The sequence below is a fragment of the Pseudonaja textilis genome, chromosome 4 (genome assembly GCF_049901715.1).
Source record: "Pseudonaja textilis isolate UNSWEBS1 chromosome 4, rPseTex1.2, whole genome shotgun sequence".
Classification (NCBI taxonomy): Eukaryota; Metazoa; Chordata; class Lepidosauria; order Squamata; family Elapidae; genus Pseudonaja; species Pseudonaja textilis.
The window spans coordinates 28,811,101-28,826,779 of record NC_141993.1 but is presented as its reverse complement, the minus strand read 5'-3'; the positions used below and the strand labels follow the sequence as shown (position 1 = coordinate 28,826,779).

Sequence of the window (15,679 nt, the reverse complement as noted above, 5' to 3'; positions counted from 1 at the left end):
TCCAAATTTGGGAACAGTATGGAGATAATGTTTTATCCTTCAGTCTAATGAGGAAGAAAAGACTCGCTATTTATTTATTAAATTTGTATGCCATCCATCTTTCTGCCAAATGACTTTGGGTGGCTTAAAATACTATAAATAACAACAAAACAATTACAGGAATTATAAAACAATTGTTATATGCTCCACAAATTAAAAGATGCTCAAAAACAGCAAAAAAAAGTGACAATCAAGCCTCAGTTTAATTTTAGACAGATGAGTCTATATAAATAAGAATCTGTGAATGCATCCATCTCACTTTGTCTAATAAATGGTCACTACCAAATTTGTGATGATTATGCTCGTGAATGTTTTTGACAATGTAAAGTTCTGTGGCAGCATTCATTTGATGTATACATTTGTTTCCAAGTAAAAAGCATTCATTTCACTGCTGATATGTTCTCAGATATAAATGTAATAATGGAAGTGTCAAAGTTTAACCTCTCTAGATATTACTGCATTATCACCCTTATGATCCTGAGCACTAACTCTGCTAATTTATGTTGATAAATCCTGGTAAACCAACAAGCCTAGAAATCCAGATGTTCTCTACCCATGGGTTATAAATACTAACAGTACTCTTACTTAATAAAATAACATTTATGGAACCTGGCAGTATTTGCAACAAGCCATATGCTTCATGATGTCATCATAGCTGTAAACACAATTATGAAATTGTGCCAGGTCTGTTAGCTATGTCATTGGCATGATGACACTATAGCATATGATTGTTTTCTGCCCCCTCCACAAACTCTCACAATGGGAGGAAATGTTTTGATATGAAGACAATGTCAGCTTTTGAGGGAGAGGTGCATTACCTGTTTTGCATCTTTTTTGTCTTTTGATTTTGGAGTTGCTGATTGAGCTGGTGAAACTTTGGTCTGTGCCTTTAAAAACAATCCTACTGTTGTGAATGATATCTGAAAAATAATTACATTTACTTTGGGGAAGAAAAAAAATGCAAGGATTTTTTTAAAAAAAACCAATTAAATGCTGAATTAGTTATGGAAAATAAAACATAATATTATTGAGAATAAAGCCCCCTTTTAAAACACATTTATAGATTGCCTTTACTTTCCATACAAAAAAGTTTCTATATATAAATTTTAATGCCATGTATCATAATAGAAGCTAGTTTAAGAAAATTCCTAGAAAAGTAAAAGGATCTTTCATATTTCTTTTTCAAAAACTTAATTGAGCCAATGAGTACAGTATGATCTACTTTGAATCCCTAAATTTTTACTATTTTTAAGGGGCAATTAAAAAAATCGTTTCTTAAAATGGCAGGGGAACATTGGTTTCTATGAAGAGCAGAACCACAAAAACTACATTCTCTCTGGCTAAAAGCCTGTTTAGTGTTTACTATGACTGTTTTTCTTCCTTGGTTGGGATGAGCCAATAGGTTGTAAAATAGTAAGTGATCTACCATTTTCCTGCTAACATACATTGTTATATTTGTGTTCTGATTTACTCATTTTGATATATTCCAATTTAGGTTACATTTTTCTCTAGAAGACTGAAATTTTGAAAGCTTCATTGCCCTTTGTTGTCTTAATGCTGACAAGTTTGCTGATTCAGTTTAAATAGTTTTGTGTGGCTAATATAATTGCACTTATAAAAATATCAAAGAAGTAGAGTAATTTTGTTTCCAATTAAATCTTGTTATAATGTCAGCACCCAGCAGAAAATGAGATACATTTTTGTTCAGATTAATAGCATTACAAATTCTGTAATTCTACACAAGTGGGAATTTCTTTTGAACAAGTTTTTGGAACAGACTTGACATTCAAGTATGTCAAGAAAACACTTGCATATAACTTATCTTCATTAAAAGCTACAATAATTCTTTATGGAAGATCAATGTGATTGAGGTAAGTGCTTTGAATTCAAGTTACTGTTCTTTAAAAAACCCTAATAGATTTACATAATGTATTCAGCAGTCTTCTAGTCACATTTTCTTATCTCACCTGCCACATGCGAATCACAAAAGCATACGCCATCAAACAGTATTGCTCGTAAAAAGTTGAACCGTGGCCAGAAATGACTGCCATTATTGTATAAGCTCTAAATAAGGCTTCTAACTGTTTTATGCTCCTTAATTCTCCAATACTGATTTGGTTTCTTAATTCTATAAAAAAAATATGAAGAATCAGTCAGTATCATTTTATATAACGATATAACAATATAAACACGTTGTTGGTATGTTTTATGTAACAGACATGTATTGCATAACTCGTAAGCTCCACCTGCAACTGTTCCAGGTAGTCCCAAAAATCTCAAGCATTCATTTTATTTCCCTCACCCCTTAATTTAAAAAGCAGAAATCATCAGGCCTAAAACAATATTTTGTTTAAATGAAAAAGGGGAAAAATGTCACCTGTAGAAAGCCACAGAGAAAAACATGCAAATGTTTTGTAATATCAAAGGGAAAAAATATATCACAGTACACCCCCAATGCTAGAATAAATACAGCTATTTCCGGAAGATGGCTAGAAAAATGTACCTTCTTCATCAGGGCTTTTTTGGAGAGGTCTGATATACAATAATATATTTATTGCCCATTCCAGGTGTTTAATAGCCTCACTAAGAGGAAACTGCTTGCAATACAGCCATTCTGCAAATCCTAAGATATTATCCACTTTCTTTAATTCAGATTCCTTTTTCTACATGAAAACAGTGAGCAGACATTTAGAGTAATTCTTGATGCACATTCCCTTTCAGAAAACGAAATAATGTAAATTCAGACAGTCCTTGACTTACAACAGTTCATGAAGTGACTGTACAAACATACAATGGCACGGAAAAAAAAAGACTTATGACCATTTTTCACAGTTATGACTTTTGCAGTATCCCCATGTCCATGTGATCATAATTCAGATTCTTGGCAACTGATTCATATGTATGACCATTGCTGTATCCCAAAGTCATGTGATCAACCTGTGACCTTCTGACAAGCAAAGTCAATGGGGAAGCCAGATTCACTTAACAACCATCTTACTAACTTAACAATTGCAATGATTTATTTAAAAGTGTAGCAAGAAAGGTCCTAAAGTCAGGCAAAACTCTCTTAAGAAATGTTTCACTTAAGCAACATAGAGAGTTGTGGTCGTAACTCAAAGACTAACTATATACAAAAGCCCCCATTGCTTTTAGGCAAACTGCAACGTCATATCAGAGAATCATGGAATTATAGATTTGGAAGAGATCACAAAATTAATCTAGCTGAATACTTTGCAGATTATTGGTTGCTGTAACCAAGTACTGGGGAAAAGGGAAGTATTTTTTTTAACGTCTGTCAGGACCAAAAGCCTCGATTACGTTATGTAGCAACAGGGGTATAAGCCTAATTCTTGATATATCTCTAAGATACATACAGTTTTTTCAATTTAGAGATAGTACTAGGAATTTGAACTGCAAGGTGATCAAATCAGTCAATCCTAGAGGAGATCAACCCTGACTGCTCTTTAGAAGGCCGGATCCTGAAGATGAAACTCAAATACTTTGGCCACCTAATCAGAAGGACTCATTGGAAAAGAGCCTAATGCTGGGAAAGATTGAGGGCAACAGAAGAAGGGGACGACAGATAATGAGGTGGTTGGATGCAGTCACTGAAGCAGTCAGTTGAGCTTAAATGGACTCCAGAAGATGGTAGAGGACAGGAAGCCCTGGAGGAATATTGTCCATGGGGTCACGATGGGTGGGACATGACTTCGCACCTAACAACAACAACTAGGAATTTAGAGGAAGGGAAAACTATTTAGGAATGGCATGAAAGAAACCTTTCAAAAATAAAGTTTACATCATTGACTTGGACTTTCTATTTCAGATGCCTCTAATACGCGGTACTCCAAAGATGTCTCAAGGACAGCTACTTAAGGCCATGAAAATCCTTAACCATATTAATTCTTAGGCCTCCCTGGATGTTTACGTGGGGAATCACAGAAGGCTACTAATCTTCTCCAAGGGAAGATAGGAAGTCTCTGGAGAAAGACCTATTAGTTTACTGTACCCAAAACAAGAATTAGGAATTATATAAAGCTTATATTCTTTCTACCACTGTCAGATATTGATTTTTCATCAAGAACTGCAAACTAATAGCATCTTTTAAAAAGAAGATATGTACGAACCTGTAAAACTTCAATTGCATTTTGGTAGCAGGATAATTGTCCCACAATATCAAAGGAAACAGATGCCAAACGATGCCACATATATGACATGTAGTCCTCAGTTTCATCACGGAATTTCTGGATTTCCATTATATAATTACGTCCTAGTCTTGCCTTTACCATGACCATATGCTTAAAAATTGGGCTATGAAGGAAAATGTTATTTAGTCAGTATTTATGAACGATTTAATAAGTTGACAAAGTGGTACTTCAAAACTTTTTTTTAATAAAGTACTAGTTCTGTACCTGTGCTTCACTACGAAGCTATGTGGTTGGGCTTAGTTTTGGGTGAGGAAAATAAGGGGGAAAAATTGTGCCTCTGCCTAACAGCATTCATCGATATTCATCTGGCTAGCATCCTGTCAGTGTGTGAGAGCTGAGGGCTGTTTGGAAACTGAAACAGTATTTGCTAGGTGAGTGAGGAGACAGCAAGGAGCCTGGACATGGCTTAGCTTAGCTGTTCTGTATTAAAGCTGCTTGGTGCTGTGAAACTGAAACTGAAACACCTCTGCTCTGCTTGTGTTTTGCATTTGGAACAGATTTCTTTTCAGATGGGGAGGGGGAGTAGAACTCCTTAGCATCAGAGAATGTTAATAATAATATATGAAATAGTAATGCTCTGATGGGTCATTTCGAAAAATCCTTTCTTAGTGAGCACCTAGAAGCCAAGAGGAGTATACATGTCAAATTTCAAGTTTGTAGGCTTTACCGTTCTGGAGATTTTGTGAGGATGCGTGAAAGGTATTTCGCTTTTATACATATAGATTTTAAAATCAGAAGTCACTATTTGAATTGCAGGGACATTTAGCTCCATGAAGGAATGAAGTTCATTCATATCCAAATTTTAGCATGACGTAGTGTGTAAGAAATTTAATATATCAATTTCAGGATTATACAGAGCAGAATTCCGACAATGGGATAAATACAAACTAATTTAGTATTCAAAAGAGGTTACTACAGGTTAACAGAGGCTACCTCCAAGTGCACTCATTTGTAGATTTAGTTTTAGCACTAAGTAATAGCCACATTGAGGAAAATATAGCTGTGACAACAAATCCAGTAAAAAAATTGCAACGTGGAATGTTTTAGGCAACAGTCGAGCTACAAATGCTTGCTGAAATGCAATGAGAAATCATTTTTACTTCAAGACATTGGAATGAAAAGGAAATAAATTGAGAATGTGTATGTAGGAATATGTATGTGTGACTATTAAATACTGTGACTGTACTGTATACATTCAGCTTTTGTTCAAGGCAGGAAATGTTACTGAGAAATATAGGTAGTCCTCAACTTATGACCATAATTGAGTCCAACATTTATGTTGTTAAGTGAATTTTGGCCCATGTTATGATTTTTCTTGCCTCAGTTGGTAAGTCAGTCACTGCAGTTGTTAAGTGAATGTGGCTTCTCCATTGACTTTGCTTGTCAGAAGGTCGCAAATAATGATCACATGACACCAGGACACTGAAACCATCATCAATATGCATCAGTTGGCAAGCAACTGAATGTAAATCACATGACCATGGGATGCCGCAACAGTCATAAGTGTGAAAAAAGTTCATAAGTTACTTTTTTTCAATGCCATTGTAACTTTGAATGATCACTAAGTGAACTGTTGTAAGTTGAGGACTATCTGTATGGTGCTTTGACATGAAGGAGAAATTATTTTTACTTGTTGAATAAACAAACTCAGTCACAGATTGTCTGCTATTTGTGGATATCCACTGCCTAATTTAATTGTCAAAAGAAGACTAACTTGGAGGAAACTTCTTAATAACATAGACTTTTGTTAAAGAGAAACCTTCTCTGCACCATAAAAATGGCATAAATGAATTCCAGGAAGATGACGTGTGCAGTGAATGGATATTAATAGTGTCCTGGAAACATCCCTGTTTCAAAGGACTGTCCCTTTCATTTAAACCCAGGTGTTTGGAAGTTGTCCCTAAGGAATAGGATTAATTAGAAGCTCTTAAGAAAATGACATTGGAATTCCTTCGGTTCGTGGATTATTAGAACATCTATAGATTGTATATTTCATTATGTGTAAAGAAAACTGGAGGGAAAAAAAGCAAAATTGGGGGGGGGGATAATAGATTGGGCATATTACAAGTTCTTAAGACAAGAAACGTGTCTGTCAATTCTGCATCAAAGCCCCTGCCTTCTAGAAGATTCTCTCTTCAGATATTAGGATAAGCGTGACCCTACTGGCCTTTTGTAAAGCTATGAATTATGCGCCCAGGCCTATAGCCCAAACTATATATATAGTTTTAAATGCTTTTAATGATATATGCTGCAGCAGTGGGATCCTACCTGTTCCACTACTGGTTTGATGATCGCGCGCACGCGCAGCTTTCCGCACACCAGCTGAGGCCTGCAGCGCCAATCAGCTGAGAGGATAAAGAAGAGAAAAGCGCAGGGGAGGAAGTGAGGGCCGATCCTGCACTTTTCTCTTTTTTCTCCTCTCAGTTGATCGTGGGAGGCTTTTTTTTTACTATCGGATCAGCCCAACTGATAGCAATTTTTGCTACCAGTTCGGCTGAACCGGTACCATACCACCACTGACATGCTGCCTGGTACTGTGGTATTGTGTTACTTAAGATAACCATAGCCATAGCAATGCATATTGAGTGGAATATTTTGCAAACTATCCAAGATAACTTACAGTCTGTGCTTTGTGCGAGGAAGAATCTGAATAGCTTCATCTAAAACTTTAAGGCCTGTCTCCCAGTCATTTTTGTCAGCGTGTGCTTGGAACAGTAACACATACAAGAACGTTCTTAAGGTCAAATCTTCTTCAGCACCTTTGAAATACATGAACACAATATCTCAAATATTACAAAATCTATTCAGGTAGATCATCAGCAAATATAAAGAGAATGTTTAAAAGATGAAGTGGAAAAGAACTTACCTGGAAAAAAATGCCCATCTGATGGGCTGATGCTATGAAAATCTACTGTAGGCCATTGATGCAAGTGTAACATATGGTCTGCTTCCTAAAAAAACATATGAGGTGCTGATTGTAGTGGAAGAGATGTCACTGACATTTGAACTGTTAATTTTGTGAATATAACAAAATAAACTTCTAAAATAAAAAAGGGGGGAAACCCCTGAGATAGTAGAATCTATTATCTGATGGCAGAAAATAGGAAACTATCAAGAAGAGGTTTGAAATCCTTTTCAAAATTGCCCATTGTACTGGGAAAGTCAGGTTGTCTAAAGGTAGTCAGTCATTATTTTATTATGTAAAACAATTAGTTATTAATAATTATTTATTATAATTTATTTATTTACCTTTTTACACTACAATCAGTGGTGGGATTCAAATTTTTTTACTACTGGTTCTTTGGGCGTGGCTTGGTGGACGTGGCAAGGAAAGGATACTGTAAAAACTCCATTCCCTCCCTACTCCTGGGGGAAGGTTACTGCAAAATCCCATTCCCTCTTCATCCCACTAACCTGCTTTCCAGCTCCATTCTCCTGTGCAGGACAACAAAAAAAGACTCAGCTGATCAGCTGGGACTTGGGAGGCAGAGAATAGATGGGGCGGGGCCAGTCAGAGGTGGTATTTGCTGGTTCTCTGAACTACTCAAAATTTCTACTATGGGTTCTCAGAACTGGTCACAACCTGCTGAATACCACCTCTGATTACAATGTTACATTATTATTTTCCTGGTCTGGTTTCAGTTTTGTTTTGAGTATTGGAAATCAAATTAGCTATGAATCCAGCAGGAAAGTGCTATTTCTTACCTGCTTATTTTTCGCCTCTAATGCTTTAATGATGCTCTTGAGAATGACTTCAGTAGGTGCTTTGAGATGCTGCCTGTCTGCTGAAGAACCAATGAAAGGTAAACATGCATTCCAGAAATTTCGAGCTGCTACCATGGCAAGGTTAAGATTTCCTGCTTCTCCTGCATATCTAAAAAAAATATAAATGGAAAAATATAATAAAACCACATGCCTGCTGTAGCAGGTTGTAAGCAGTAGGTAATGCAATTGCAATGATTCTGATTAACCACCTTCTTAGATATATTTCAACATTAAGGCACTGGATTTTTTTAAATTAAACGGCTTATCCATTAATAAAAATTAGGTTTATGTTTTAATTTTTCTTTTCATCTATCTCTCAATCTCTCTCTCTCTCTCTCTCTCTCTATCCATCCATCCATCCATCCATCCATCATCCATCCATTTATCAAAATCATACAACAGAGATAATTTTTAGTAATTAATCATCCCTGAGATTTTGTCTTCTAAAATAATTTTCTACTGACTCATTAAAAAAAACCCAAGAGTATATATACAGTTATGAATACACCCTTGTAATATTTCCTATACATAATAAAATCCCAAAATTCTCCAATGAATTTCATATAAAGTTAATGGTTTACGTTTCTGTTGTTGTAACAAGTTAGCAATTATTATTTAATTATCCTGATTAGCAAAGTAAACAAGTATAATATATTTATTTAAGCCAATTTCTTAGTTCCCTCCAGAACTTGCTGTTTGTTGGATGCTGACAACAATTATCAAGATTATTTATAGGTTTTACATGTACATCTCAATGTCAATACAAATAGTAAAGCTTTCATTCTCTCTTTCTTTTTCAGTACCGTGATAAATGTTTAATAATATTAGGTGATGTTTCTCTTCCCAAAGAATCAAGTAGTCCATAATTACAATCAACTCCCATTATTATTTTCTATTCTCAGGAGATTCTACATTCTTACAGATTAGTTTGTTATGCTTATTATGCCATCTGTTCTTAATTTCATCAGTTTCCCTTTGGTGAATCTAATGTAAAAAAAAGTTACATTAGCAAATATTTTTCCTTGTGTCAAAATTTATGGGGTGACCTGTCTCTTGCACTCCATTTATGAAGTGCAGTTTTATTTTAACAACACTTCAAAGATTTCTGAAACTGTTTCCTGTCAATAAACGTTATTAAGTTTGCGTTTGTTTCTGAAATAAAAACATTTGGGGCAATGTTTAAGGTGCTGGATTAGAAACCAGGGCATTGTGAGTTCTAGTCTTCCTTTAGGCATGAAAGCTGACTGGATGATTTTCAGCTGGCCATTTGGTCTCAATCCAACCCACCTCACAGGGTTGTTGTGGAAAAAGAAGAAGAAACGGAGGCATTATGTACAATTTTAGAAATTTTGTATTGACTAAGCCAATTACTTTTCAATATTCTATACTGAAAATGCAAATTTTTAAAAGCTAGTAGCTCCTAAACTTTATCCATGTCCTAAATATATATTTTGATTCAATTTTTAATATTTTTATATTTAATCTTTTGACCTATTTTTATATTTCATTGAAAGTTAAAAGTTTTAATTTTATCTAAAGTTATCAAAAGTCACAAGACAAAATTTCATCCCGGTTTATTTTTTAAAATTCAATATGAGATCTTTCCTGCAACTTGCTAATGGTTGAGAGACAGAAAGGGAAATTAAGGGGAAAAAAATAAGAACCAAGGTTTCTACTCCTGAAATAGTTTGATACAACTTATATTACTTCATTGTTAAATGGTTAAATGAGGAGGTGCACTCTATTCTTTATGAGTGACACCTGTACGATAATGCTCAATGTTAATGAAGTTTCTGATTTTATTAGTTTATTTCAGTGCTTTCAATACACAGTTGCTATTTGCCTGGGATTTATACATTTGCTGGTGTTCATATTCAGATTTCATTAAAATAAATAAAGATATTTTTTAAAAGAAATACAACATACCTTGCACTTTCAACAAATGATTTTGATGCTGTAACCCGCAAATGTTTTTTGCCAGCCAGGTTTTCCATTATACTCTTCCCTTGAGTACAAGAAGCAATACTCAGCATTTCTTGTCTGGCACTGTAATCACTTCTGCATAAAGAAGTCAAAAGCTAACTTTAGACTAATAACTCCGATTTCAAGACCCTGCCAGAACAGAGCAATCTGCCACTCTGCAGGAATTGAGAAACAGACAATCAAAACTTTCCATTCTCCCATTTGGGCTGGATTAGGAGGGGATAATTTTTTATTTAAAAAACCACTTATCATTTTATCAGCTAATGTCATAATGTGTATTGTTTTGTTTAATTCTTTGTACAAAGAATCTCAGATGAACTAGATCGTCCTCACTATACAATGGTTTGTTTAGTTACTGTTATTACAACAGAGCTGAAAAAAGTGACTTACTACCATGTTTCATGTTTATGCACCTTAAAAAAAGCATGGAGAAACTGTGACAGGTTTTAGAGGACAACTAAAGGAGTCTGAAGAAGCTGTAGCAGGTTTGAAGGACAATTAAAGGATGATATGGAATCTGAAACTAAAATCTATGAAGATTAGTTAAAGAAGATAAGCATAGTTAGCTTGCAAAAGACTGAGAGGATTTTTTTTAAAAAAAACAGACAAATGTGTATTTGTTCTCTGTTGAAACAAACAAAAAAACGGATAAGAACCAATAGGCTGAAAACATCAATTGAACATTAAATATATTAATATATTTAATATATTAAACAATGGAACAGTCTGCCTAGAACAATGAACCTCTAGTTGATGAAGATTTTCAGAGTCTGGATGGCCAGTTGTCAGGAAGGGTTTACTGATTCCTGCACTGAGCAGAAAAGCAGACTTGACATCTTATATGGTCCCTTCTAACTTGGACTTTTAGTCTGAATCTTGCTTTCATTTTAAGATATCGCCAGTGCAATATTGCACTACTATACACCATGTGGAATTGGCAAAAATTGGCATTATTGTACATCAATATAATGGTATAATAACTGTATCCATTAGAGGTCAGTATTGCTCTATTTACTGTAATTCCTTTCTTTTTAAAAAATGTCTGAAACTAGTTTTCCTCCAATTACTGATATTTTAATGGAAAGATTCATGATGTATTAAGATGATAAAATGAAAAACCCTCTTGGGTTTAAGATGAATTTTAAAAGTTATAGAAATCTGGAGATACTTTCCATCTAAAAATTTAACTGAAAGCTTCAAAGCATTTCACACAAAATAATATTAAAGACCAAAATATGAAAATAACACTGTGGAGTTCAGAGAAATCAACTGTTACAGCTGGTATGAGGTGGGTTCTAACTAATAGTAAGGTGCTTGGTAGTGGGACATAAGATATCAGAGTTTGTTTCTGCATCTCATACCATCACCTGAATAAATTAATTCCTCCTTTTTTACCTCTGGTTAGCAAACTAGGAGGGCCATTTGGACATCTACAATCCTATCTAGAACTCTAAAAGAAGCCTGAATTCACATCACCTAAATATGGTGGCAAAATGACTGTGCGGAACATCACAATTCTTCCTTCTTTTGAAAAGAAGGCATTTTTAAGACAAAGGTTATGTCATGCAGATTGCTCCATTACCCTCAAATCATGTGAAGAATGGTCCCACTCTTTCCAATAAGATCCCCATTTCAGGAGCTTGGTTTAAATGACAATCACTACAAACATGGTAGGGAAGGCAAACCAGATCCCATACTTACTCAAGTTCTTATACTAGCTTCAAATTCTGATCGTGATTCCTTGAAACCTAACGACCTTAATCCAAGGCAGTGCTGGTAGGGACACAATATTTGTTTAAAACGAAATAGGGATCATTGTGAAGAGTTTTTTTTTTAAAGGGCTGGATGGAAACCTGTAGCTAAGAGATCAGCTTTTTTTATATCGGTACTTCTCTCTAGGCAAGAATTATGCAAGTTTTTTTTTAAATAAATCAGTATGTAAAGATGACTTGTCTACTTACATTCCTTTTTTCTTTGGATCTGTGATAAATGGCATTTTATCTAATTCCAAAATCTTCTGAAAACAAGTTATCACCAGTTCATGGTCATGGAGATTATGTGCAAAATGCATAAGTCTGGTCAGGGTCTGAAGCTGCACAAGCGAGTCTGACCAACTGCATTCCAGAGCCATTTTTACCAACTACAAGTAAGTGGATAAATATGTGGTCATGAATTGATAACACTAATTTTTAGCACATCCAGTCTACCATGTTTCAGAATAATGACTTGTACATTTTTGTAAAGAATGGCTTAGGGGGAAAGAAATGGTACTGATGCAGTAAGTGCTTGGGAATCTGCATTGCAGATCATTAACAATCTCATATAGGTGTTTATAATTACCATAAATCAAACAAATTAGAGAGATGAGCCAAGTAAGAAGTACTTGGAATGTATCTCCTTTGAATTTTATTCCAGTTTTAAAAAGGATAAAATGTTTTCAGATTTTTTAAAAAATCCGTATTTTTTAAGAGGTTCAAAATATTGATAACATGTAAAACCACTCTCCTGATTATCTGAGTCATGGAAACTCGAGGGATGTTTAATTCCTTTATGGAAGAGAAAAGAAAAAAGAAAGGGGAAATATCCCTTTTCTACTACCCCATCTGTATGAGAGTGTGATTACAATCAGACCATGGTTCTGATGATACTAACATTTATTAGAACCTTGGTCTGATTGTACTGTTTATACTACTCATCTGACTGGAATCTTTTGCTCTTTTCACCCAGATCTTTTATTTCCTTATCCTTCACACCTATTCTTTGTATTCCAAAAAAGCTTTGATTAACCTGAACCACAGTAAAGTAGCAGTCTCAGAAACTGAAGTTTAATTCTCCTTCATATATTTAACGTGAATGTTTGTTAAGCACATTCTGTTCGTGGGCACACTACATACGTAGAAGAATAATTAATGTTTTGGATGTGCCACTGTGTTTTGAGTTTGACGTGGCTTTCTAACCAATTTATAAAAAGCTACGACTGCTACTGCTCTTATGACAAAAGGAGGAAGAGGATGAAGAAGTACATATATATACCTGAGACAAATTGGGAAGTAAAAAGTCCATAAGGCTCAAACCATTGCAGGAATACATTTCCAGGCCAATAAAAACTTTTGTCATGGGACTTGTCCCATCATCATTACTCTGCAGAGAAAGAAACACTGATTCAACAAAGAACAAGGCATCATATTAAATAGGTACAAATATACATTTTTCTAGAAGTTTGCAGGTTAACGACAAACACAGGCTCAACCTAACTTCTCTAATATGTTTCATAGAACAATCTATCATGCGAAATGACTGAACGGGGAAACATTTACCTTTTTTTATACTGTATGTGTGAAAGAATGAGAATAGGACAACTTGCTGCAGCCAACTTACTGCGGCCACCTCACTATAACCAACTTACCATAGCCAACTCACTGCAACCAACTCACCGTGGACAACTCACCATGGACAACTTGCTAAGGGATAACTTGCTAAGGGACAATTTAAAAATTCTATTTAATTATTTACAATAAATAAAGATTAATTTAATTTCTGCCATTCACATTTCATTCTGTCCCTTCCTTTGCATCCTTTCTTTAATGATTCTATTCCATCAATTCTTTGATATTAGCATAAGTCTTGTCCCACAGTGAGCTGTCCTGCAGAGAATTGGCCATGGCAAGTTGGCTGTGAGTTGGCTGTGGCCATTTGGCTATGGCAAGTTGGCCATGGTGAATTATCATAGACCCTGTGAGAATAGAGCCATGCCCAAGATCTACTATCTATCTATATACAATGAAATTCCCAGACTGGAGTTCTGTTCTTCAAACTAGTTCTCCCTGGTGTTAGAGGCTAAACAATTTGATGCTCACAAGCAGCATTCAATCTCTGAAATCCCCTTTGTGGCAGCCACCTCGTCATACTTTCCTTCGGTTCTGAAGAGAGAAACGCTAAAGCATGGCGTATGCACTTATATTAGGCTTAAGGCAGGGTAGAGTTGATTTAAATCAACTCAATTTAAATCGTAATTTTTAAAGAACAACTGTCACCTCTGACTTGTAGCAGCTCCTCCTCTGACCCGCTGTTGACTCACTGACAGTTCCAATATTGCAGAATATATAGCAGGGGTGGGATTCTACCAGTTTTGTCCACCTCTGTAGAACCAGTAGTTCTGAAGAGCAGCAGACAGAGAACATATATAGAACCAGTTCTATGTCTGCTGCTGTTTTGGCCCACCCGCCCGCCTGGACTCTTATCTGACCTTTATTTCCTGCTTTTTCAACCGCAGCTGCTTTGTGTGCAACAGCTGTGGTTAAAAAAGCAGGAAAAAGGGCTTTTCCAACCGCTGAGCACTTGCACGCAGCGCTGCTCAGCTGTCCGGGCAGCACAGAAGGTCATAAATTGCACTCGCACGATGCAGAGAGACAGAACCGGTAGTTATACCGGTCGGATCCCATCCCTGATATATAGCCTCATGCTACATAACTAAGCTCCATTTCATGCTGAATAAACTAAATTATTAATGTATATTAAATGGAAAACTATCTTTAGATTTTTACTCCAACAGCATTTTATTAAAATAAATTTGATCAAAATTAAAAAAACTGATTTAAATTAAAAAATCACCAATTTTTATCCACCCTGGCTTTAGGTAATTTATAATACAAGAACACCCCGCCCTTCCCCATATTCTGTGTTAGAAAGCACTGATACCTCCTCCTCAGATCCATGCCACCTCACAATCTGTTGCTGAAGTAATTGTTTGGCTTTTACCCAAGTTGCAATAACTTGTTGACGTACAGCAATAGGCACAGGCTCATCAGGTGCACTTCCATTAGGTAAACGCATAGCAAATTCACAGACCTTAAAGAAATTATGTTATAAATGCTATCTTAAAAAAAAAAAAACTAAAGCAGAAGCATATGAACAAATTTTGGGGAGCATGAGATGGAGAAATAAACATCTTTTTTACTGTTAAAAAGCTCTTCCATCAAATAAACTAGAATTGTTGGTTTGCCAATAAATAACTACATTTGTTTGTTTGTTTATCCATCCATCCATTTTATATGGCAGCCAATGTCAATAAGTGACTCCAAGCAGCAAACAGAATTAAAATAAAACAACAACTATGACAAACATTACTGAAATACAAAGCATCCAAGAAACATCCACCCAAATCCCTTATACAACCAAGAAGTGGGTCTTTGCACACACTTGGGGCCTCAGGCTCGGGCACAGAACCAGGTCTTTAGGACCTTATGAATGTCCAGCAAGGTTGGAGCTTTCCTGATCTCTGGAGGGTGAATTTTCCATAAGATAGGTGCTATGGCAGGAAAGGCATGTCTCCTTGGTCCACCAAGAGGCATTCTTTAGCCAACAGGACTCTAAGCAAGCCACTGGGCTTGATCAGACTAAATGATAGAAACAACTGAGAAAAGACATGGGCCCTCAAATAACCTGGTCCTAAGCCATGAAAGGCTTTAATGGTGCTTTAACCAGCATCTTGAATGGCATACGAAAGCATACTGGCAGCCAATGCAGCTCATGGATAGTGTTGTTACATGTGAACAAATAACTAATGCCATTGAAGGCATGTGTTGCTGCATTCTGCCCAAGTTGAAATTTCTGGTTGCCACCTGCTCTTTGAGTTCAGGACTCCCAGATTACCCACCAGGTCTATCTGAAGCAGTGCCACTCAT

General features: G+C 35.8%; 1 protein-coding gene across 1 annotated transcript in view; it reads right to left on the bottom strand.

Moving 5' to 3' along the window:
* CFAP46 (cilia and flagella associated protein 46) overlaps nucleotides 1–15,679 on the bottom strand; it is a 101,514-nt gene that overhangs the window by 50,274 nt on the left and 35,561 nt on the right. Inside the window, exons 21-31 of the mRNA XM_087932479.1 lie at nucleotides 14,694–14,843; nucleotides 13,029–13,136; nucleotides 11,957–12,135; nucleotides 9,939–10,070; nucleotides 7,953–8,121; nucleotides 7,114–7,198; nucleotides 6,868–7,006; nucleotides 4,167–4,350; nucleotides 2,543–2,702; nucleotides 2,007–2,167; nucleotides 858–959 (exon numbers count right to left, since the gene is read on the bottom strand). Of these exons, the coding sequence (XP_087788605.1) occupies nucleotides 858–959; nucleotides 2,007–2,167; nucleotides 2,543–2,702; nucleotides 4,167–4,350; nucleotides 6,868–7,006; nucleotides 7,114–7,198; nucleotides 7,953–8,121; nucleotides 9,939–10,070; nucleotides 11,957–12,135; nucleotides 13,029–13,136; nucleotides 14,694–14,843 (1,569 nt within the window). The remainder of the gene's footprint in view (nucleotides 1–857; nucleotides 960–2,006; nucleotides 2,168–2,542; nucleotides 2,703–4,166; nucleotides 4,351–6,867; nucleotides 7,007–7,113; nucleotides 7,199–7,952; nucleotides 8,122–9,938; nucleotides 10,071–11,956; nucleotides 12,136–13,028; nucleotides 13,137–14,693; nucleotides 14,844–15,679) is intronic.